The 26,225-nt window shown below is 40.1% G+C and overlaps 1 protein-coding gene across 1 annotated transcript; it reads right to left on the minus strand.

The window, feature by feature from the left end:
• Window positions 1–444: 444 nt before the first annotated feature.
• Window positions 445–25,141, minus strand: ptpn9a (protein tyrosine phosphatase non-receptor type 9a). The gene is made up of 13 exons (XM_034149286.1): window positions 24,632–25,141; window positions 17,429–17,572; window positions 12,806–12,895; window positions 10,938–11,062; window positions 10,339–10,444; window positions 9,311–9,421; window positions 7,645–7,961; window positions 7,258–7,345; window positions 6,828–6,897; window positions 4,433–4,511; window positions 4,135–4,285; window positions 3,426–3,633; window positions 445–2,808 (listed from the first exon to the last, which is right to left on the minus strand). The coding sequence occupies exons 1-13, from the start codon at window positions 24,662–24,664 to the stop codon at window positions 2,618–2,620; spliced, it is 1,713 nt and encodes a 570-aa protein (XP_034005177.1). The 5' UTR covers window positions 24,665–25,141; the 3' UTR covers window positions 445–2,617.
• Between the last annotated feature and the right edge of the window lie 1,084 nt (window positions 25,142–26,225).

Consider the following 26,225-nt stretch of genomic DNA (forward strand, 5'->3'; position numbering starts at 1 on the left):
ACCAGCTGATAGACGCTATAATGCTGCGTTGAGCTAAGGGGAACTGTTCTGCATGTTTGTCATACGAGCATTGTCTTTCACATTACACTGCGTCACTTCAACGATTGTTGATATAAAAATATACATTTGTGCAGCATTAATGTTACTTTTCAACATTTTGAATTGGTTTAACATTTTTTATTTCCTCGATATCTGTGCATGTTTTCTTTTTCTTATCTTCTTTACCAGTAAAAAACGAATGCCAAATTGTAAATACCAATCGCAATATAAAACTCGTGATTCAGCTCTAAATTGTATGGGTTCTTCCTTGGACCTTGCTATGCTTTCCCACAAAGTTTAATGAAAATCTCTGCAGTAATCTTTCCATAATCCTGCTGACAAACTAACAAAACCTTGACTGAGTAAATAATCAACCTTGAAAACACAAAAATCAGTTTACAAATGTTTACGTTGACATAGTTTGTATTTAATACAGTATAGCTTGATTCAATAGTCATACGAATGGTAAAGTAATAGGTTATAATAGAACAAATATAAAATTAATGTAGATAACTGTATATCCTGGGTAATCGTATGAAAACAGTTGTTGAATACAATAGAAAAATAAAATAGGGCACATTTTGCGTCCATCATTGAAAGGAAAAAATAATTCTAAAACAAGAGTGCATGAGGATGGCAGACTTAAAAAGGCTTCACTACAAGCAAATTCAATATGAATTCTGTAGCAAAGAACAGTTTTTTTTTTTCACCCAGCAATGACATAATGCAGCGTATGAAACAGACAGTTTTTGTACATGTACTCTATAATAATGGCAAGATACTGGGACCAAATTAAAGCACTGATTACAACCACAGTCTGTAGAACTTAAAATAACACAAGAATAATGAAATATACTTCAGACAAAACTCAAGAAGGACTCTGTAGGGCGTAGGCACATATTAGTGCATGCTTATTCAGTTCTATCATTATTTTCTGGCTTCCCTGTAACAATTATTTTTGATTCGTCCCAATAAAGCTCTATGCAGACGATTACAGTAAGTCCAAAATGTCACTAAATGTTTTATATTTCAGCATTACTAAGATTAACTATCCCAGCATCACACATAGAGCTACAGAACTAAGTTGTACGCGTCATCACATCCTATCTCCACGATGACTATTCTCAGAGCACATTGGGAACAGTTATTTGAAAGTGCTAAGACATGATTTGTGAGAAGAAAAAAAAAAAGAAGTATTGCACTACTCATGAGGTCTTAACTGATGACTTTGATGGCATAGTCACTGCAGACTGCTCTAAATGTGTGCGTGTGCATGTGCGTGGGCACTTAGCGATACATTCCCACAGTCACTGAAGCATGATGGCACTGCTAGTGAGCGAAGGCGGCCACAGACACTGGTCCCTGGCTGTTTCAGAGTCAGGATATCTCAAAGGTGAGATGGAAGGTCAGTGGATACATTTAGAAAAAAAAGGCATTTAACAAGTGATCACAGGAGGGGGTGTAACGGCCATTTAGGAGTTTACAGCCCGGTCATTTTGGATGTGCTTACCCCTCTTTACTGCTGCTTTTTTCTTTACTAAGGCAAAGGAGAATGCATCATTTAACCTCAAAGGAATACAACGACTTCTTGGAAAAAGACTACATCGTTTTTTTTAAGTTGAGCAGTTTCACCTCCTTGTGTTCAGTGTGACACTCCTGAGACTGGCTCGTACCGTCTATGTGACAAATACCATGTGCTGAAAATGCACTACGCAATATTTCCTGGACATAGGAGGTGTAACGGGTGGTGACAGTGGAGCTCAAGCTCCATAATTCGGAATAGAAAATGGTTTACTTAGTTAAAGGATAGTTTCACCCCAAAATGAAAATTGGATCGTTAACACATAACTTTCCCCATGTCAATGAAAACTCCCCAAAAATCGGTTTGGAAACAAATAAGCTTAAAACTCTTTCCGTCTCAGCTAAAAAAAGTATTTTACTCAGCTTACCTTATTTGTATCACAATTATATTGTATGTGTAATTGAATTATGCAGATGTGAAAAAAAATGGCTTCGGATCAAAATGATATGACTCTTGGCACACAATGGCCATGTTTACTTTAAAGGTCATATTTATTGTTATCATTATCGTACAAACTTCTGAGGAGCTTTAACTGATATGGGAGGTGAGACAGCGTGAATGAGATACATTTTGGGGTGAACTACTCCTTTAAAGGTCCCTTAAACCATTGGTTTTAAATGGCAGATAAATAAAAAAAGGGTGAATGGACATTACCTCAATTACGTCACCCACTATGCCGACCACAGACCACAAAACTGCACAACACAGGAGCAGTTTGTTCACGCTGCCACGTATTGTCTGAGATATGTTGGGCATAAACAAAATGTCACATTGTTATCACATTGAAACATCATAATGTCAACACTCAGGCCTTCTCTTATCACCGTCTTGTCTTGGTCTGGCTTGAAGAATTACCTAGTTACAGAGGACGGATTCTGCGAGGAAGTTAACTTGCCTGGGCTCACAAATTGGTCACACAACACAGCATGGGGTTAACAGACTGACTGCAGAGATCTCAGGGCTCGTGGATTAATTTTGGGAAGTCACGGCTGAAGCTCACTGATTGGCTGGGAGCAGGCCCTGTCTTTGGGCGTGCTCCAGAATGGCATTGTAGCAGAAGTAGTACTGGTCCGGGGTTTGGATGCTGAAGGCTCTCTGTGTTCTCATGCGTCGCACCGTCTGGCAAACATTCAGCGAGCCGACATCCTGTAACTGGGACAGACAGATGTCCAGGGCACAGAAGGTACCTGCAAACAACAGGGCAGGTTAGCAGCGACACTTTTTAGGAGTGGGGTTATTGGTGTTGAAACACAATTGTTATTAATATATATATGAAAAAAAAAAGGAAGCAGATTTTTGTTTTTTAGATTTAGTCTTACCCTTAATGGTATTTTTCACACCTTTTACCTAGGCCTTAAAGATGGGGCCGCAATAAATGTTTAATTGTATTTTCTAGACTAATCGTTTGGGCTTAAAACACTAAGAAAAAGTTTGTACCGGTTTATTTCTGACTATCTTGTTTAGTCAGTCCATACCCCAAGACATTCAATTTAATAAGATATCAAAGGGAAAAGCAGTACATCTGCACATTTAAGAGAATATTCTGCCATTTTTGCATTAAGTATTACTTAAACATGAATCGAACATCAAAAATAAAAGCAGATTTAAAAAAAAAAAATTGATAAATTAATCATTGCGTCTTTTTTTTAAGGCCATAATATCATTCCAAAACTTTGTGTCTTAACATTTTAAAGTCTTGGAAATGTGTTTGTTTTCCAATAAAATCTGAATTTGTAAAACAGTCTGTTAAGGACCCAAAGAAAAAATCTAATAAAATCAGGCATCAAGTTTTTGAGGATCTCACCTGTTCTCCCGATGCCTGCGCTGCAGTGGACCACCATCGGGGGTCCCTGAGGGTGGCCCGCCCACTGAAGTCCCAAAGCGGTCACCATTTTCCTCTGTTGTCTCTTCACAGCTCCCAGGAAGTCAATGAGAGTCACTGCTGAGGTGGGAACGCCGTAATCAGGCCAGCTGAGGTACTGGAAGTGACTCACTTGTCTCTGTTCACACGTCTGAATGGATACAAAATGAGGAACACTTCAATATTTTGAGAAATATGCTTTCTTGCCATGAGTATATCAATGAGGTACAGTTTGGTTGCAGTTAGCTCACCAAATATAAACACTGGAAATAAGCTTGACTGTGTACAAAGTAAAAACAACAACCTTTAATTGTTACTATTCAACACTGTATCTACTTTGTCTTAAAAAGGGACATATAAGAGATACATTCTTTATACTATTTCCATCTGACCCTGTTGAAGAGGAGAAGACGGACCTTACTATAGAATTTTGTAGGCCATACTTCTTCACTGACTCTACGATGCACGTTTGCTAGTACTGAATAATACATTTGTTTATTGCTTTCCTGTTGCAATACATATTATTGATTACTGATATTTGTCTATGTTGATGTTATACTTGGAGCTGCTGTGAAGAAAGTCACATTTCAGACTTGATCTGACCATTAAAGTAATATTTTATTGATCGTATCGCATTAGTCCATGTCTGTACCTCAGTGTTGTGCAGTTCGAGGGTGGTGTGGTTGTAGTGGGTGTGGTTGTCCACCCTTTGGTTAACCACTGCCATGTGGCAATAGACCTCCTGCCCCCCTTCATCAAGAGGCCAATACTGTCCACACTTCCTCCGACTGCCCTCATCTGTCCTGCAGCACAGAGACACGACACACTCGATTAAATCTATTCTGTTGTAATCCTGACCTACTTGAAAAAGGAGAAACTGGCACCTTTTCTGACTAAACAAACAAGTATTAACTTGAATTGGCATTCAAATAAATAACAAGTGCAATTACCTGGTAGTCATGACGATTACAAGCACGTTTTGTTCCCAGACCATTCTCCAGAAATCACTGTAGGTCTTTTCCAGCGGTCCTTCACAAGTTCAAAAGGAGATTCAAAGCAAATTAAAAAGACTTCTTTGTAATGGAGAATGTCTATTTGATTGCATGGAATGGCAGCTTAAAGAGCTTCACTCGACCCAAACACTAATGAAGACAATCATTACTCTTTTTCTACGGTAGTAATAAAACCCTTTTCCTGCTCTAAATCGTCATTTCTATGCACACCCAGTACCTGTAAGCAGTGGCGGCTCCAGAGTATTTTTGTTGGGTAATCTATGGTAGGGCTAACCCATACAGTGGTGGGGCTCAAGTCTGTATTTGCAATGTAATTACATACACGCTACTGTATATCGCCCCCCTTGACAGTGAAACGCCACGCGTGAGGTTTAGATTATTTCCCTGTCTCAATCCAAATTGAACTGTATGAAATAAAAAGGCACATTTGTCTTGTAGTAAATAAAAAGGGCGACCTGGAGCCAATCCTGCAATTTCCCCACAGGTGAAAGAGTTGACATGCTGAAAACCCGACCCCTGCAGGGGGGTCTGGGGGGATTCTCCCCCAGGAGATTTTTTGAAATACTAACATAAAATACACATTCTGGTACTCTCTTGAGAAGAAAAATAAATAAATCTATTACTACACATTTAAAAAAATGAATGCCATTTTTGTTTTGTGTTACTTTGTTCTGAAAGCTGAACCTGCTGCTCCTCACAGAGAGAAGAGCGAAGAGGCTGTGTGAATTACTTTACATTGTGGATAAGGGTGGATAGCCCCCATTGTTCTGTGTGTCAAAATGAAAGACAGCCCACACTATCAATCATCAAACCGTGGGGTCTTATTTCATTACGTGTTGATTTCTATCAACACGTAATGTTGTATCGATGTAGCCAGATGTACTACAGCAAAATTATTCTCCGTCGCGACTTCCTGCAACAACACCACGCCGTTATCGTGATTCTGATTGGCCAGAAGACATTATCAAAGATGTTTTATTGAGAAGACGATCACGACGTGACAAAAGTTTTCAAAACCGTTTCTAGTCTTCGGTATTTCCAGACAAGTGGCTACTGAAATCAATCTTACTAACTGCTGTCTGTGCAATTTACTCCGCGCGAGTTGGCGGACTTTATTTTGCTTACTTTAACATCATTTTTCATGGTGGGGCTAAGGTGGGGCTAAGCCATTTCTTGGTATGGCTGTAGCCTACCCCAGCCATACCCTGGCGCCGCCACTGCCTGTAAGTCTGCCATGTTATTTAGTCAGTTTGAGATCTTAGGAAAATGTGTGTTTATAACATATAAACATCCTGTCTATTTGACCTGCTAGTTTAAAAAAAAAAATCTACTTTTCTGAATGCTCTAAACATTGGTGTCCCACAAGGTTCAGTGTTTGGTCCTCTGTAATTAACTTTTTTTTTACGTTACTCCCTTAGTTTAAATAATGCCTTGAATCTGAATCTAGTTTAATCTTGTGCTGATAAATATTCAGTTTTCAAGCGCAATGCCTCGAACACCGTAACCAGCCCCAACGCTCACCTAGCAAATTAAGTTTTTGAATAATTTACACTTTTGTTTTCCAAATTACCGAATGTACTGTAATGCAACTGTGTCACCCTTATGCAATAATGATTAGGGAATTGTATATTAAAGGTCCCATGTCATGCTTTTCTGGTTATTACCCATCCCCTTGTGTGTTATGTAGCTTTTTATGCATGTAAACGGTCTGCAGAGTCAAAAACCCTCAAAGTACACCCTGTAGCGAGTAAAACTCTAACACAGAAAATACCTGTCTATGCTGCCCCAGAACGCCTCGTTGGAGATTTCTCTTTTTCTTCCTGGGTACAGTGACGTATTTGGGTATAGTGACGTAATGTCCGCGGAGCCGTTACGTTAAGTCCGCGGATTGGTCCAAATGAACCAATCCGCGGACTTCCTCACACACACACACTCTCTCAATCTTTTCTCAGCTGCAGCTCCGCCGATTTCGCCGCCTGAGACAGCGGGACGCGGCGAGGCTGCGAGTCTGTGTGTGAGCACACACACACACAAACTCCCAGCCAGGCTGCGGGTGTGTGTGCTCGGGCTGGTTTCGGGCTGGTTTCGGGCTGGGTTTCGCTGTGTCTCGCTGTCTCGCAGACGGCCACTGGGCTCACAGGGAGTGAATACACATACTATACAGAGATGCTGCATGAGAAACCAATGTGAGTTTGGAAAATTGCACAATATAAATCTATTTTAGTAGACCTCAACAATGGAATTATGATCAGTAGAAATGGCCATGACATGGGACCTTTAAAACACTAGCCATCCAGAAAGCATTAAAAAAGATATGTAACAGTTGTTATACCTTGAGTACCAATGTATGCATTCCTCTGTTTGTAGCCGTCCATGAAGCTTGCATTGATGTAGTCTGTTCGCTGTGGGAACAGAGTTTTGTTATTAAGACAGAGATAACCCTGAAAAATCATGTCAGTTTAAGAAAAACACTAAAATGTGAATAGTAGTGTTCTGACATTCATGTGACAGCAAAGCCTAGTTGTCTACATAAGGCTGAAGGAGTATTCAATTATGTCAGAGGAGTAAACACAACAGAAAAAGAATACTCTGATTACACTTTCTGGATAAACATCAGAGGCAGCGTGGCAGCCTTTCAAAACGTTAAAGCTTGGCACATTTCTTGGCAGCTGAGAGATATCATGAATGGGACTGGCAGTGTTTCTCTTTTCGCATGAATGACAACTATGATATGCATATTTGAAAAGAATAGAAGCACCAACCTCATTCCTTCTGGGTTTCAAACGAACTCTTGTTTGATCAAGGCACAGCACGTCGCCGTAGCGATTCCTCTCCTGATTGTAGGCTGATCTGTAGACAAATGATAACAAAATGTATTAATGACACTATTAACACACATCAATAATACTGTAGCAGCTCACCATCTGGGTTGCTAATGTGTATACAGCAGACTACAAAATCCAAATATATTTTATTTATTTATTATCATGAATGAAAAAGATGACATTCTCATATTTGAGAAGCTGAAATTATTAGCAAATGAGTTATACATTTTCTGTTAATTGAATTATGAATGAATGGGTTTAGCTCCAACAAGAGAGCGACAACCATACACCATAAATAAAGACTGAGATTGAGATTGAACTCACTGTGCGCAGTTGAAGGTCCCGGGCGGCGGTTCTTTGCGGACCTCCTCGTACTCCAGATGGATGCCGGTGCGCTGAAGCCTGCCGAGGTGCGTCAGCAGCTCCTGCGGGCGCATGGCCTCAGCTCCAGGGACGTGGATTGAAGCGTCTTCCACGGGGATTCCCACCAGCTCGTCCACTGGGTCCACTCGGCCGTTCTGACCCGCCAGGAGCTGCTGGTTCCAGCTGAAGGACTCCAGAGGCAGCAGGCCGCCCAGGTGCTGCGGGAGGCAGTCTCTGGGGAGGTGTTGGCGCAGCTCCGCCATTCTCACCATCTGGACCTGAAGGAAGGAGAGAAACAGATCTACAGATGTGAATAAGTTCACATGGTAGTCAACTGATTGTGACGTGCTATATGTGACATGTATGTAGTAATGTGTGTTTGCATTTTATCGTTCTCTTTTATTCTTTCGCCTGTATCTACTTGTCTGTCGTCCTTTTTTTATAACTAATGCTGTTGATGTATTGTGATTGTAAGGGTGTCCATTATCATCTGACCGGGGACAACAGCTGGAAATTAGCCATGTTTGCTAAAGCTGCCCCATTTACTGTTTTTAGTGACAGTCGATCAATGGGGACTGTCCACGACAATATAAACAAATAAACTAAACTCTGGTATCCTCAGGAATTGCTGACAACAATATATTTCATTTTGCAATTTATAATTGTTGTTACTGGCTGCTACTTCTTCAGAGTGTAACACAACTGTTGATAGTAACATAACTATGTGCAGCATATACTAATACATATATAATCTTTTCTGCCCTGAGGCCATGTCTGAGCATACTGGAATTCCTCAACAGAGTGAAGAGGGACTCTGGGGTATTTCATGTAAGAGAGATAAAAGGAAAAATATGTTTTTTTTATTGCACAGCCATTTAAAAAGTGCCTGTAAGTCTACATTGACATCTGAAATGTGCTGACACACAAGTCTACAGCCATGCTAGCAGCACAGTGATGCTGTACTTTGAATTGAATGCTAATATGCTAAAGTTTAGCAGGTATAATGCTAAAACAATGTGCACCATTTCTACAATTATAATACATGATATAACTGGTGGCTGCTTAGCTTCAATTTAGTTATAATCCTGCTACTAAGTTTTATTCTTCTAATAATTACAATTTAGTTTTATCACCGTATTCTTGCCTCTTTATTTGATATTTTAGTCAACATGCCTTTTATCTGCACCGTCTCTGATTAACAATTAAAATGTCCCCGCTGTGGGACGAATAAAGGATACCCGACTCTGAACTAGTATTCAACATTATTTTCCTCTTTTTACGTCAAACTGTATTTGTTTGCATATTATTGATTAAATGAATAATCTTGAAACCGAATTTACTGTAGACCCTGGTGACTGAATAAATCCATACTAATGAAATTCTTCAGGGGCGGTAATGTAGGCAGGGTGATCGACTCCTGTGATTCAAGCATTAACATTTCAGGGATCTATGTGCGGTAAGAGAGAAGCCCCCTAATCAAATGATCACTTGCAGCATCCAATAACACTGAAGTGCTCACTCATTGAACGCCTCTCCAGATAAACTTAACAGGATTTCCCAAAACTCGTAGCTAAGTATATCATCATAAACATGGTGCAAGAATTACAAAAAGAGCGCCTCTATTTACCCTCTCCCTAAGTTTGTCCTTGAGAAGCAGGCTGAGCAGATTGTAGGGCACTCTAAACCAAACGGGGGCCCCGACAATCAGCACCTTCTTCAGCCTGGCAGGGAACGCCCCCTAGTGGAGAGAGAAAGCACAAAAAAACACAATTAATATCAGCTTCAACAGGAAGTATTTAGAAATCCTTAATTTGTCTAACCATAAGCAAAAAGACGTTGCTATAGTAAGGGGGACAGTGCAGATAAAAAAGGCAAACACAATAAGTATATTTAACATATTAAATGTAATCCTAAGAACAGATTAATAGGATAGATAAGTAAACATGCATAGTAGGATTTAAAAAAAAATATTAGCAGCAATACAAGGTATGTGTAAGCAAAGATTTAGACAATAATGTGCTAGTTAGTTTATCATGACTTGCCCTGTCTGTCTATTTTCTCTGAATGTTTTAGCTGAATTGGATGAGGCCAACAGTCCCTTTTTAGATCAACGAGGGCACAAAATACATGCCTTTGATGCAGATGTGGCCACACAAGTGTCTCTGTTATTGACTCAAGATGACATACTACTAGATCGCAAATCACTTAGAGTGGTGCTTAATTTGGCAGGTCTCTGCAAGTCTGCCTACAGCTGAGCACTGCACAGTCACGGTGTGTGGATTAAATCATTCCTATGCTTGTAAACCCAGGCTGTGAGACATGGATTTTGCCCTTTGGATGAGCACTAAATTCTGCGAAGACACCGACCCTGCTTTAATCAATCCGCTTCTCAAACGGATGAAGGACACGACTTTACAGTTATGCGTTAACTCGACCCTGGAGAGGAGTGATTAATGTTCAACAACGACAGATTATTCAACCTACCTTCTTTTACTAAAAGGTAGTAGTCTTTCAATCTTATCCTGTGAATGTTACACTGTCTATTTCTCAGAATCAAGCATCTTGTTTTCTCAGATATTTATTATTTTACTTTTTTTGGCATTTACTGTAAACATTTGATGTGTTTATGTAAAAAGACAGCACTGTAAGTCAAACCTTGAGCAGGTTGAGGATCTTCTTGCTCAGGTCCAGCTCGAAGTTTGTGTAGTTGGAGCCCGCCATGTCGTAGATGAACACCAAGCCATTCCTCTGGGTCTCAAAGCTGTGGGCAAAAAGAGGTTCACACATCACCGTTAAGATATCTAAAACATTAACAAACAGGTCAGGTAACAACTAACTTATGCAGGAACATTTAACAAAGTGTTTTCCATCACAGTAAATAAAGAACAAAGTGATAAAAACCTAAAATGTATAAAAAAAAGATACTTTACTTTGTAATTTAAGATTTTTTCATTTACATGCACAACAACCTATATAACACACATAACATAATCAGGCCTCTTTAATTAAACGTTAAGTATTACATGTAAAGGATTCCCTAAAGAAAAAAAACTAACACTTGCCAATAAATAAGGTTATATTATATCTATTTAGTTGAAGTACAAATGCTTAAATAGTAATTATTTTTCTAAGGAAAGATGGATGCCCACCATTGATCAGATAACCTTTCAATAATAATTCAAAGTGAAATGTAGCTATTATATTACAACTTATTTTTATTATTTATGCAGGGTATCCCAAACCACAGTCCTCACCTTTCCACGGCTCGATCCAGGAGGTAGAAGAGAGCCTGAAGCACCACATGGTTGCCTGTTTTGTTGGGGTGATGGAGCTTGGCAGTGTACAAGGCAATGGACGCCCCCGAAGGATCCCGTACACTCTGGAATACACACATTTATAAACAAACTAAGCATTTTCTTTGATTCCTGAAAGTCTTATTGTCCTCACTTGTCCTGTATCTTCAATAAAAACCACCTGATTTCTCATAAGATGCATGTTGTGCCGTTGTTTATGAGAAAATGTTAAAAGATGTATTTTTCCCTAGAAATCATGTGGTTTAAGGTGTGACTACAAGGCAGACAAACGGCCGCTCTGCTAAAGTGAAGGCTGAACAATGACCACAGGGGGGCACTTAAGTTCATATGCTGCTTTCTGGCACTCTGCCAAAATAAAAGGCCCGTCAACAATTCTTGTTAATAAAGATGCAGGTCTCACAGGTCTCACAGCTCTCCCCCCCCCCCCCCCCCCCACCCCCCCCCCCCCCCCCCCCTCCACCCTCCACCAATGAGAGTGACACAGAACATATTTTTCACGTCAAACCTGATGAGTGTTAAGGCTGCTGGTGTCAGGAGAACTGGAGGCCTCTCACTTGAAGGAAGCCACAGGAGAAAGATTACAGGGAGCCGTCCTTTGTAAGCAAATAAGACCGTGTTCCCGGGCATGGCGGCTAAAAATACCCTCAGGCAGGATATGAAGCCCGCTGCTGAGCAGGAGACCTCCGACGTCACACAGGAGGATGTGCAGCATCAATGCCACTGTGGCACGTCAGCGGGGAAGGAAGAAGGGAAACGCAGGAGTGTGTGTGTGTGGAAAGGGGGCATCATTTACGGTTTTGATTTGGCTGACAAAAGGCTAAATATATCGGATACAGGAAATGCACTTCACTCAATCAATATCTTGCACGCCAAAATACCTCTTAATTTCCCATTATGAGAACTTCAGCTCTCATACTCTGATACACCTTTTTTGGTGAATGGAAAATAGGCTCATAACATTCGGGAACCTTTAAGGTGCCAGTTATTGATTGATTGATTGACCTTCGAGCTTAGCTATTTCATTGACAAGTTTAGAAGAGCTTACATTTCTAAAAAGGTATCACATAAGAAAGAAAGAAGACTACACGGTGAGACCATGCAACTATAAGGGTACTTCTTTTATTAGCTATTTCTAAACCTGAACTATGTTATTCAATACAGAACCAAAGTCCTTCTGTCCGTCTGGAAATCAAGAGCAGAGTAGCAGCATGAATCCCCCAAAAGTGATAAGCATGCAACATCTTCATTTGAACATCAAATTGTAAAGCTTTGTGTTTTTCCATTATTTTTTCTTATCAACAAATTCCATAAAAATACCAAAACCAGCCATGTATGTCTTTTCATTTCTCACTCTATTCCTACTAGAGATGTGAATCCTTTAAAAAGCAGATCACAAGTATCCTTTAAGTTTGAATAGAGGCCTCATTACTTCCACTATATCACTACAACATGTACATTTGTTGAGGACTATTTTCAGTAACACACATTTGGTGCTCTAGTAAGCGTATATGACACCAAGACGGTGTGTGTGGGATCAAGAGGAAAATAGCTAAAGAAGCCATTCAACATAATAATGACAGAACATGTGACAGAGCAGTAATCTGTCTCATTGGTCATGTGTTTTCAATCGTGTTTGAACAACAATGGATGATCATGGGAGGGAGGAGTAAGCTATAGGAGGATACACAGACAGTACTTTTACTTGTAGTAGGATACGCGCTTTCACACTTTGCCGTACTTAGTTTCTGTTATATGATCCGTTTCTCTTAAGGGATACAAAATAGAGGATATTTAAATGACTCTCTTACCAACACTGTGAACTTTCCACTGAGCAGCTCCGAGCGCAGAGGTTCTTCCTGAGGCTGGAGTCGGACGATTCCTTCTTTAAGACGCGTTTCCTGAAGAAAACAGATCACAGCAGGTGAAGTCAGGCTGTACAACAGGCCGTCACTTTGAGGTAAATTCCTCTGCTTGAACAATGGAGCGCTACCCGCCTGACTTTCCTGCAGGAGGATCCCTCTCCACAAGGTTTCCATTCCTTTTTTCCATCCCCCGAGGAGGCGGTGTGGGAGTTTTTTTCAACTTATTCTTACAGGCCAAGAATGGGAGGTGCCATTTTCATTCACCATTTCCTTCTTTTAGAAATGATGTGGGGCCTTAACTTAGTTCACTGGTAAAACGTATTTATATACGTCTTGATAACTGTTATAAATATTGGATTAACTCAATTTAATAAATTCCCTATCATTTCACTGAATAGATATTAACAGAGGGTTTGGTTTTTAAAGAGGCTTTCCTATTTAAAATCTAAATAACTACATTATTTAGGAATGGCATCTCTTGTATTTCTTGTTTTTCTAAGATTATAATTTTTTTCATCAATAATTTGTAATTGTTAAATGGTAGATAATTCACTTTTTTGTTTACAGTATCAAGTATTTATTTTATTGTAAAATATTTAATTATAATATTCTTTCTTATTCACAGATTTTATTTGCAGCATTATATCGCTTTTACTATTTTATGAAATTGTATTTTCTTTCCCAAAGACGACCATCCCTTGTTTGACTGTTTCTATACACCGATTGAATGCATATGTATAGGTGTGTATGGACACATGTATGTGTGTATGTGTATTGTATGTATATATGTATGTTGATATGTATGCATATGTACATGTGTAGACATTTGCCATTTCAAACAACCCCTGTGTACTCTTTCATTTTTATTTTATTTTGACTAATTTTGTTTGCCATTTCATTTGTCATTTTCGGGTCTCTAAAAATATATGATTTGAAAAACTGTACTTTTAATATAATGTGACCCCAAATAAATAAATAAATTGTATGTTCTTGACTTTGAACTACTTTGCATGCCTTGACTATAGTATGTTGGATTGTTTTAAGAACCTGTGACTTAATATTTTCAATGCAAAAACATCACTGAAACCATTGTGCACATGACAATGAAGCATGTGATTGAATCTTGAAAGAGAAACCAACATGTATAGATATACGCAGTTTAAAAACCTCAAGGATATATAAGAGCTTATTGTACTTTATGCAAATTAAATAAAGTAAAAATCCCCATTTGTTGCATTTTCATTGTTTATCTTACTGCTACGATTGATTTAAATACAGCAAATCTGAGCTAATGCTTCTCCCGCGGCAGTTCAAATAGATGCTAAAATAAAAATACCCTGATGTTTCGTGCCAGGCCTAACGACCAGCCTCCTCAGTCTGAATGCCAGCTTGGCCTGTTTGCCCCCCCCCCCCCCCCTTCCCAAACAAACACTTCACTGGAAAGTTTCCCCCTTAGTTTGTTCTGACAAATGACTTGTCCCCAGCTTCTGTCCCGGTGCTGACGCAGCATTAAGCCGAGTTAAATGAACTGTGGCGTGGCGGGGGAGACTAATCCTTCTCAGAGTCACAGTCAAGGCATTCATAAACGAGTCGCGTTCCTGCACGCCAACTATTCATTGCAGGAACAAGAACCCTGGGTGATTGAAGCGACGTTACTGAAAAGGTAGGAGGTAAAACCCTGCCACGTCTCGAAGCTATGCAGAGTCTGTGCGAGACGTTTGAGAACTTTCCGCTTGCTGCGGGGGATAAAACGGATTCGAGCAGATAAACCCCTTTTTACATGTTCACATTTGGCCAGAATTAAACTTACAGCAGTAAAGACCATTTAAGGACAAAACGAGACATTATCCTCAACTCTCTGGTATTTATTACGTGCCTCAGAGGAGAAGCGTTATTATCTAGATGTTATTTTCAGATCATAAAGTAAATGAGACGTGCAGTTTGAGCCCTAGAGGTTTCATCTTCATCATCATTTTCCGGCTTGACGGTAATAATATCACCAAGGTCACCAACTGCTATTTCAGTGATGTATTGTTTATAGAAACAAAGCTAGCTAATAAAGATCCATATATACTCCAACGTGTGGTTGTTAAAGCCATAGCAGAAGATACAATGTTAAATATACATGTACATATTATGCTTCAAAAACATTTTTAAATATTAAAAAAATGTAATTGACCTATTACACACACATCACAAATATTCAAGTCTATTATTGTGTCGAATATTGTTTTGCAAGCTGACACGACACCCTTTCCTGGAGAACATGTTGTTCCTCATTTCATTTAACCTCATAACCTCAGCTGTACCAACCAACACGCTTTTTCTGATGACAGTGCAACCCTTTCTTTTCTGATGGGCTCAAAGCTCTCAGTAAAGTTGAATAAGCCTTCATCTTGAATGATCCCCCCCGGTGTATAATTCAGTGTAAGGGTGTGTGTTTCTGGCTCCGGTATTTGGTGCATCTGTTTAGGCGATCCCTTGCTTGGCTAGAGCTTCTGAAGACATTCATTTAATGAAAAGGGGATTTTGTTACTGGGTTTGGTGAAGATGCTCTACAATGTGACCTCCACCTTCTACCTTTGTGTCAATCTGTGCGTTGTTCGACTGATATCCATCATCTTGAAAAGGCCTTTTAAAAGGGGGCCTATTCTGCTCATTTTCAGGTTCATATTTGTAATTTGTGTCTCTACTGTGACATTGGCTCTGTTGTGATTGGTCAACGGCTCAAATATGTCCCGCCCCTATATAGTGCAATGTGTTGGAGCGCTAGCCCAGTGGTTCTCAAATGGAGGTACGCGGACCCCTAGGGGTACGTTGGAGTACAAGCCCATGTTTCTCACTGTGACATTGGCTCTGTTGTGATTGGTCAACGGCTCAAATATGTCCCGCCCCTATATAGTGCAATGTGTTGGAGCGCTAGCCCAGTGGTTCTCAAATGGAGGTACGCGGACCCCTAGGGGTACGTTGGAGTACAAGCCCATGTTTCTCACTGTGACATTGGCTCTGTTGTGATTGGTCAACGGCTCAAATATGTCCCGCCCCTATATAGTGCAATGTGTTGGAGCGCTAGCCCAGTGGTTCTCAAATGGAGGTACGCGGACCCCTAGGGGTACGTTGGAGTACAAGCCCATGTTTCTCACTAAATTGTAAGTACAACTTATTAAAAAGATCAGTTCAATGCAACTAATGTCGTCTTAGTGTTATTGCATGATATTAAAATTGGTTTGCCATGAATTTAGTGATGGATTGTAAACATTTGAAATGTAGCATTTAAGTGTTTCTCAAGTTACAATGTTGTTGTTTTAATAAATCAGACACTGATGGTGCAAGGCTGTACTATACCTCTTTTTTTCCCTAACAAATTGTTTTTGCACTGATCAGGGCTGCATTTTCTTTTCAAAGGGGGTACATTATTGAAAAAAGTTTGAGAATCACTGCGCTAGCCAATAGAAGCACATGTGCTACAAAGTGATGTCACTAAGAAAAAAAAACCTATATAAAACACACTAAAGCAAAAGGAAAACCCCGAAAAGCATGATAGGGCCTCTTTAATACTTTATCATGACCTGATTTAATGTTGCCCTTTGCAAAATGCCATACATCTGAAATGATCACGAAAGTTAGCAAACTGAATGAGAAGCAACATGTACTCTAGTAACTAACACAAGCCGAAACGAGTTGATCTAACAATAAAGTGGTTCTGTGTTCACTCCCAAGTGTTGCTGGATCTTTGAACTCTTTCCCTTCTCCATGACCCTAGGCTGTTGGAGAAGCTCTTCCCACACCCACTCTGCTTCTTCCGAGAAGACTCGTCACAGACTTTGCAGTTGTGCCTCAAAAGGTTAATATAATGCAAATGACTCTGTGGAAATAATATTTAGTATAATGAGATAAGATGGTTCCAGTGTGGGTGTACTGTAGACTCGTTCGATTATTTTGAAACTGAAAGCTAAGAAATTAAGGTTTTATCAAAACAAGTTAGAGCTTGGGATGACTCAGCATCTCATCTAAAACTATTTACTTCAGGACATTTGCTTTTTCTGGCTCTGTTATGGTTTTGTAATTTGTCAACGATTGGCGCAGTTTAGAATGACAAAACAAGCTAATGTATTTATTTTCTTGCTTTGACTTTAGTATGACAATGGAACTTATTTCAACACAAGAGGTGTTGGTTACATTGGTATATGTACCATTGTGTATGTACCATATTTATGCAATTCAGAGGAATGAAAAAGTAGTTCAAATTGGTAAATTCACACTGAAGAAGTCCAAAAATAGACGCAAACTAAATACTTTCAGACTAAATTGTGTGCATTTCAAAAGGGATGTTATAAGCTGTCCACTTGGTTAGCTAATTATATGCTGACATTCAATATTAATTACAAAATAAACAGTATTATTTGTAGTGCAATACACCCTGTGTCTACTGGATTGTATTAAAATGGACATGTCCAGCTGTTCATAGCCACTGTTGAAAAGAGGAGAATTTGTAATAAGGGTGCTACGTCAGCGCTGCTCCAAAAATAAAACAGTTTTAATCCAAACAATTCTCTCCAGTCTTCTTACCCTGTAGCTGTGGAAAAGCTCGATGGCTCGCAGGACGTCAAACTTTCGAGCCATGAGGAACTTGACGGCCAATTCCCTGGACAGCGGTGACACTCCATGCTGACTGGTCCACTTGTTGATTTCCTCCAGAAACTGCCTTGTAGCCTGAAAACACAAACAGATGTGGTCACAAACGTTGCACTCCCATAATCGAAAGGGTCAAAGAGAAAAGGAAGTGAAACGGCGCTTTAAACTTGATACATCCTCACAGGAAGTGCTATCTACAGTCTCGCAGAAGACACCATTTTTAGGGCTGGTAAGACGTCTATGATAATGATCCATATGCTGTTGTATAGTCTGCTCACTGTGAGTTTACAGAATGTATATACACAGGGCGGTACAAAACTAAATGTGGGAAGTGAACTGCAATTTGTGCAGCCAACCAAAGTGATTGGTTTTACACTCAAATGCTTCTGAGTTTTGCCCGTCCTTCCGGTGTGTTAACCACAGCTATCTTGGGGAAAGCTTTGGCACTTTGTGAAATCCATTAATGGACAAACATTTTTTTTTAAATCCAGTCGCGGATGAGTTCAAGATAAGAGCTTACAATGTCAAAATAGTTTGTATCAAGTGAGTGCAAGAGCTTGAGAGGAGAGGACGCTGGAATCTTGCTAAACTGGTGTTTATGACATGAAGCTGCAATAATGACAGGGTGACACACTTAATAATACTTGGAAGTAAAGCCAGTCATATGTAGTCGTTGAGTGCTGGAAAATCAGTCATCCTTGATAACACTATACTGCCTGATAGGTTTGATTAGTCTTCCAAACTAGGTTTATATTTGTCTCCTACAGGAAGAAGATGATGAATGAACTCAATGACAGTAAAGCTTACACATGTGGATCTAACATTTTCAGGATGGAGATGCTAATTAGTTTCTTGTGAAATCTGGCTTCTACTAAAGTGAAGAACCCCAAGAGAGGATGGAAAAAAGCTCAAAACTGAAGTTATGATGGATTACGTCTCATTAATTACACATAATATATTCAAGGGAAACTTGGTGAGACAACTGAGTGTTTACTCTTTAGTATTTAGTTTCATGTTAAGTCTCAGTAAGATTGAGTAAATGCTATATTTTGTTAGGTTTTTAAGCTCTTTAGGGTTTCCACAAATTCAAGCGCAATGTATATTAAACTACATTAAGCAGATTTTGAGACAAGTCGAATATTCACTGGTCTTTTAGCTCGTTTTTTGTCCCCACCACCTCTCCAAATCTTGCTCTGCAGCCACTTAATGCCCCTCTATGTTCAACAGCTAATTGCTAACTGTGTCTTTCTGCCAGGAAGGCAGCATAAAGTGGGTTTTTAAAAATGTCATCTGCTGAAAACAGCTGTCTTCTATGGCCAAAAATGCACCCTTAGAGCAAAAGGTGAACGACAAAACAGTTACCCTGACATCTTTGGCAAAAAACTAGTCGTTTGAGAAATGTTTAAGATAAAAAGTGATTTTAAGTATTCACACGGAACTAAAGAGCTAGCTAACAAAGCAATGTGGTTATTTTTTTTTAATCAGACACTGGTTCAAATCTAAAAACATCCAATGAAATGTGTATCATACACAGCGCTTGTATTTTGGAAAATGTGTTTACCATAGGCCTTCCACCCATCTTGCAAATAACTTATGCATTTAGCCGGCAGTCTTTCAAGGGCTTCCTGTCCTCCCCCTGCTCTTATTATACACTCCCTCAGGAACCTCCTCCCCCCCCCCACCTCCACCACCCGCAGAGTGAGCGAGTCAGCACCCAGTGAATCGTCAAAAGGCGACACAGGAGGCAATGAAAGCTCACACTTTAAACACAGGCTCCCACTTCTCTGGTGTGGCACAGCGGCGGTGGGGCATGCATGGGAGACAGGAAGTCAAGTTGTGGGGGTCCACGGCTCTTCAGGAATACAAAACGATCACTGAGGAGCGCCGAGCCCAGAGACAGGACGCCACTGTCTCTCCTCAGGAAAGCCAGTGCTTTCACACACAGGAGGGCCTGCAGCTTCTGCTCTGTTCGGGGGTCTTAACATGCAAGGGATGAGGGACGATTGCACCTGACAGCGCTGAGGTCGCTTCATATCCGATTCTCATGGGGAGGGGTGGTATTCTGAGTCCTGAGCTTTTCAGTGGAATAGAGAACGGATATCTGATCATCCTGAGCCATTTCTCTATTATTGGTATGAAATACTGACAATTTTAACATACATTGACTAGTAAATGTTTCAGACCTCACAATTTAACTATAAACTAGACATTGTGGCCCTACAATGAGTTATTTGACTGGGTGCATTGCCCTCACAAAATTGTTCTTATTAGAAAACTCTACCAATATTTTATTGTGTTTGCAAGTTTAAATGTTTTCAGTCCAATTAACTAACATTGACTTCATTATGTGCACACTTCAACTACATTGAACTGTATTTTTTTACCAAACGGGCATTATTACACCATTCATCAGTGTACGAATCACCAAATCCAGTCAGAGCATGTAATGGGAAAGAGCCTTTGAACAGAAGCTAGTCAACAGAGATCAAGAAGGATCAAGGAGGTCAACCACATCCTTTCCCAGAAACCATTTCAACATGTGTTCAATGTCCATCCTGTAGCTGAGCCATCTCCTTCCACTAAAGTAAAAAATAGTGGTGATGAATTTCACAAAATGTATTTAAACATATCTCCCTTTTATTGCATTTTCCCTTGGTCACTGGGTGTTTCGCTATTGTTTTTTAAAAAGTGTATGGAGTTATTGGGTGTGTAATTAGTTGGTGCCATTAATCTGGTGAGAATCACAAAGCAGATGATGAGTCAGACAATTGACAATAGTGGCTGACTTCCTGTCTTAAATCTTTGTCCTCTAAAAGTAGGTTTGATTCAAGCTAGTCTGGGGCAAAATCAATCTGTTTAATTGGTAAACAAAACAAATTGAAAAATAACTAAGAGGGAAGAAACTGTATAATTATCTTAGAGAGAATACTGCAGACAGATATATGAAGTATTAAAAGGTAGGTAGGTAAGAATGGAGAAACCAGCTCGAGTGCGCTAGAATTTGAAACTACGCAGCCGAAAAAAATCTGCCCCTTCCTTCAGACTTCCTTACAGAGCCCCTCCTCCAACACACACGAACGCGCACATGACCACTGAGGGCACGAGATAAGTTTGTGCACAGATGGAAGGCTGACAGGCAGGTAGGCCATCCTCGTGTCGTGCTTTTTACAGCGCTATGGCTTCCACAGATGACATTTTTTTATGTATTTATTGTCAAAGCATTTAATGTATTCATTGCTATCGGGATGTTAAGAGCATTCCATGGAATATAACAAAAAGTGTTTCTGAAGTGAATTACCTACCCTACCTTTAAGAAAATGAAGTTGCAAAATAAGTTAACAAGTATTCCCATCAGTATTCCCATCCTGGTTACAATTTCACTGTTGGTAGTTGTGATTCAAATGTTTTGGACTACGCAGCTTAAAGATGTTATTTTTGCAGTCTTTCAACACGAGGTCCACGAGTTCCTAATAATATGGTGCAATCTGCTCTTGGTTGTTCCATTGTTAAGCGGTAATCCTTCGATGTAGGCCAAAGACAACTTCCTGTCAGATTGCCGTCAGGTACACTCGGCTTTCCAAGATTTCTAATGTTCTGACAGCTGCTCTTTCTCTCTTAGCCTTTTAAGGAGAGCCTGCCAACTCCATGCAGTGACCCTCTGTTCCTGGAGAAGCCAGTATTGTTTGGTTTTTCTGCACTAGGGGCCATATCCGCCAGAGTGGAATTTGAGGATGAACCAGTTTGTTTTCATGAAAGCACAGCAGACTGCACTGGAAGACTAACTGCGGAGGAGTCACTTTCTCAAGTCCTGGAAGATGCATAAATATTTGCTTGACTTGCTCCGGGTCTGATAGGGCAGGAGATACTTCCTCAAAGTTCTTGAAACACTTAATTCTAGCTTAAACTGCCTGACATAAATCTAAACAAACTAAGAAGAAGGTGCAAGTGCAGGAATAGTCCGTTTCTGGTCAAAAATGTTCCAATCTTCACTGGTTCAGCTGTCTTTATGTGTTCAGTTAGTCTTTCTCAAATGCTGAGTTATGAATTTTAAACAATAAACAGCTGACCAGTTTGCTGTCAGGGGGTTGTTCATTGGCAGAGTTGACAATGACTGTCGATAACTAATTGATTAGGTTCACTGTGGTAGGAACAGGATGTGCTGCGAGTTCGTGGATGAAGTTATAGTTGGTTCTTTGCCAAACAGGCATAAAAACAAGTCCATGGGTCCAAAAAGGTTGGAGACACTGACCCAGGGAACTATGACATCAGAGGAAAATTGCTGCCAGAGGGAGACGGCGGCTGAGTCTGTTTTGACGTCCAATAATAAAAAACAAGAACTGCAATGATTAGTTAAAAGATGGGTTACTTGCTTTACAACTTAAACTTAACGTACTTGGGTTTTGGACATCAACTTGGACGTTGAGGTCCAAGGCCGGGAAGACATTTTCTTTGCAATCCTTTGTCAAGAGCAAACAATCAATTGATTAATCCAGAAATGACTAAGTATCTTTGGGTTTTGAGTAGGGCTACAACTGCAACTATACAACTATTAGGTAAACTATGGAAACCAGCACTTATTGGTGTTCAAGGTGTTAAGACCAGTCATATTTGACAAATCATGTCAACTCTACAAGCTTTGTCAAATATTGAAACCACTTTATTGGCAAAAAACTGCCTAGGAAGACTGTTGCCAACCACTAACACAACCCTATAAACCATTCTCACTATGCATATTGTGAGTAGTGAAATGTAAGCATGAAGTATTTTTATAATAGCTGTATCTCATTGAGATGTGTCATAGCCAGGGCAATGTATTACACATGCTGGCTAACTGGCAAACCCTTTTTTTTATTGTTTTACTTGATATCATGATGATGCTTTGTTACTGGAATTGGTCATTACTATCCCAGTATTGACCTACCGCCATTGTTTTCACATTCCTGCCAGAAGGAGTCATATTGTACATAGTGACTGTACTAATGTTTCGCCAGAGGAAACTCTATTTAAGGGCTTTGAAGTAGAGAGGGTTACTGCAGCTTCCTGATCACACCATGATCCTACAGACAGAACTAATGCATCTCTTCATTGTTGGATTTCAAATGGATTCATGGCTGCCCTGACATTGCCCTTCCTGAATCTATACAATAACAGATGCCCTGCTAACCTATTTACAAATGTAGGACTGCTGTTGCCAAGCAGCTTTGCTTCACTTCAGTGAGTCCCATTTGGCACGAGTCAATACCAAAACAGGAAGTCAATGACGTCACTCTCTCCCTATTCCCCAATTTCTCTCACTCCACTGCTTCCTGGGAGTAGACTCAACACACAAACATAGCCACACACACACACACACACACACAACACACATTTTCTCTAGAGCACATGATAGACACACACAAACACACTCTGTAACTCATAAACTCCCCCTTCCCCCGAGTCTAGTGGAAATGCTTTTAACAGCTGCCTTCAGAATGAAGTTCCACTACACCCGTGCATGCTCCCGAGAGAGCCGCACACGCACACAAAACACACACATACACACACAATCCAACCAAACACCCCCCACAAGGCTGGGGATGTAATGAGGGCCTCCGGTACCCTAGCGGGGGCCCGGGCTCACACAGGAAATGGAGTAGCCAGATAAGGCTTTCTGCTGGCCAGATGATGAGAGGAATCAGGAGGAAGAAAAGGCACGCGCGTGACTTGAGCACTAAAGAAAAAGACTAAATTAATCAGTTTCAAAATCTTCATACTGCAAATGATTATTATTATTCCTCCATGGTTACGTTTGATTTTCTTAGTAAAATGATCAATGTGCAAAAACAGTCTTTAGTGCGCATGTTGTTTATATATGGCTTGGTATGATTTATGCCACTATTGCTTTGAGTGGTTATACTTAAACTACAAATCCATAAATGCTTTAATTTACAATACGTTTATTAGGTACATGTATAACATACATATACAATAAGAAGGTTCATGTTCAGTTTTTGCAAAAATGTTCTCATAGATGGGTTGATTCGAATTTAAGGTCCACCCTCATTGATATAAAAGGAGTGGCACAACATATTAGAGACACCTCAGTCAACGATACATTTGAACTACTTCCAAAGCAGCTACAACAATTATAATTTCCATGAAGGTAGGATTTGCTGCAGGGTTGTTTTATGTCAAACAAACAACCCTGAAGTTACATCAAACAAACAACCCTGCAGCAAATCCATCCCAGTCTAAAAAATGATTAGACTGCATTACTTTTAGCTATGGGCTACCTAATACATGTGCAGGTTTAACTGTAAAATGTGAGCTTTGATCTTTAAAATCCAAAGAGTCTAAAGTCATGTCTCCAGGGCCTGAATCCACGAAGCATAACACAAGTACATAATATAAAAGTTTAAATGATTTATGACTTAAATTGGTTCATCTGCAGCAATACTAACAATCAAGGAATCATTTATATATTTTTCCTTATTCCAGGTTTCCAAGTGTGGATATTTGGTGGTTCTTGAATTGACTTTGATAGTAAACTAATGATGGAAAATGTGTCAAAACTAAGCTTTAGTGCCTAACATAAACATTGTACACTATAGAAAGTAATGTCAAATTCATATGCTTTGATATTATCAAAACAAATTAAGGAAAATACATTTCCTATCCTTGAAATGAGATCAAATGAGTGAATGTATGCCAGTTTATCAAAGTCACATTACTAGCCTGTCAATATAAACCAAGTTTCTAATGTAAACACTGCTGAAATAGCCAAGTGTTGAACTAGACGGAGTGTCCAACGCTCTCCAAAAACATTCCCCGGTTTAATATCACACTCTGCCCCCACCAATGAACCCCTAAAACACCCGGAATCAGTATTTTACATATGTGGAGAGAGACTGATAAAGCCGAGCTCGGCCTGTTTCGCATCACATGAGCTCAGCCGCTGGAGAGAGGATCTGACAGTGATGCAACGAGAGCAATAAAGAAATCGATACAATATTTCCGCTTTCACGACCATTTCCCAACAAATGCATTGCGCACTCGCTGCGGTGGGCACACGCAAAGGCCAAAATACCTCCAGGTAGAGCCGAGACTGGAGCGTTTAGGTTAAAGAAACACAGATAGGAAAGAAGCATTAAGGCCTACCTGTTCTTCCTCCGCCGATAGAGTAGCTGCCATCGTCAGTTCTGTGATCACCTTTCACCGAGACGCGTCCTTTTCATGAAGTGGAAGATGACGGAGATGTGTCTGTCCCTCGTGTAAAAAACGGGCTTTAGGGGTTGTCCCTCTTGCTCAAAGTTGAATGCATCTGCTGCAGTGGGAGCTCCTTTCCTCTTTGCGAAACAAGCAGGCTAATTAGCCCACCAAACTACATAGAAAACGCGCTGATGTTCTATCAAAATTCGCCTAAGAGAAGAAAAGGAGGACAGTGAGGAGGAAAAGAGAGGAAAACACTCGACCAGCTAGACGAGGCTTGACTTCGGCTCGGTAATAAGTGGGTTCAGAGCCCGCTGCTCCACCACCTCCTCACCTCTCACAGATCATAGGGCTGCCGCTGCCGCCGCCTCCTCCATGCCATGAATTGCAAGTTTTTAGCCGTGAACGTCGCCTTTATGTTGTGGGGGAAACACACACCCACACACACACTCACACACACAGCTCTGAAAAGTGAGAGAGTTGAGGCTTTTTCTTTCTGCATGTTGCTCTACCCCCTGGTGGTAAACACTAGAAAATGACAAAAGCTCACGACCTCCGCCTTCATTCATAAAAATAGGAAACCAAACAGGAAAATCACCATTTTGAGTGTCAGTTAGTGATGGGAATTCCGGCTCTTCTTGGTGAGCCGGATCATTTGGCTCGGCTCACCAAGAAGAGCCGGCTCTTTCGGCTCCCAAACGGCTCTTCAGTTTACCACATATTATACCTTTTATAATTCAATCAAATGTAGCCCTGTTTTGACTAATGATTTATATGTGTACACATATCACTTAAATTATTCAATACATCCTTTGTACTGAAGTATTCAAAAGTAAAAATTACATGTTTAATATCAATTATTTGCTGTGGCCAATTGTTTTCATTGCATTTACAGACCCTTGTATCTATCTGATACCACCCAATGAATGCACAGACTTGCTTGTAGAACCACGCTACACAAAGCAGATAGCAACACCTATAAAAACTTAAGCATAGACATTTTAAAAAAGGGGCTACTGTATCGACATTTTAAAATTATATTTAAAGAAAAGGCCCTGACAAAACAGCAGGGCTCTATTTCAGTATTAACTATAGAAAAAAAGACAGCAACAGCTGACATCAAATCTTTGCTGAGCCCAAGGATAATCATAAATAAATAACATAGTGAAAATAAATATATTGCAATGCTCAGTACAGCAGCATCCAACCGTCTCTAATCATAAAAAAACATAATACAAATAAATGTATTGCAATGCTCAAAACAGCAGCATCCAACAGTCTCTAATCCTTGGATATTACATGCCACTGCATGCATGCACAGAGCAGCTGTAGCGCGGAGATCATCATATCATTCTGTCTTGTATTACTTAACAAAAAATAACAAAAACAAAAAAACGGCTCGTTCGCGGGCGCGAGCCGGCTCCCGTCGTTCACTTAAAAGAGCCGGCTCTTTGAGCCGGCTCGTTCGCGACCGACACATCACTAGTGTCAGTCTGAATCTGGAGGCGCGAGGAGGACTCACAGCCAGACGCTATCATTACTG

The sequence above is a fragment of the Trematomus bernacchii genome, unplaced genomic scaffold (assembly GCF_902827165.1).
Source record: "Trematomus bernacchii unplaced genomic scaffold, fTreBer1.1, whole genome shotgun sequence".
In the NCBI taxonomy this organism is placed as follows: domain Eukaryota; kingdom Metazoa; phylum Chordata; class Actinopteri; order Perciformes; family Nototheniidae; genus Trematomus; species Trematomus bernacchii.

Bases quoted from the DNA above. Each gene is read 5' to 3' on its own strand.
- ptpn9a (XM_034149286.1), bottom strand. From the start codon at position 24,664: ATGGCAGCTACTCTATCGGCGGAGGAAGAACAG. The intron at 17,573-24,631 runs GTAGGCCTTAAT...TTGTGTTTTCAG, and splicing joins TATCGGCGGAGGAAGAACAG to GCTACAAGGCAGTTTCTGGA. The intron at 9,422-10,338 runs GTTTGACTTACA...TCTCTCCACTAG, and splicing joins AGATCCTCAACCTGCTCAAG to GGGGCGTTCCCTGCCAGGCT.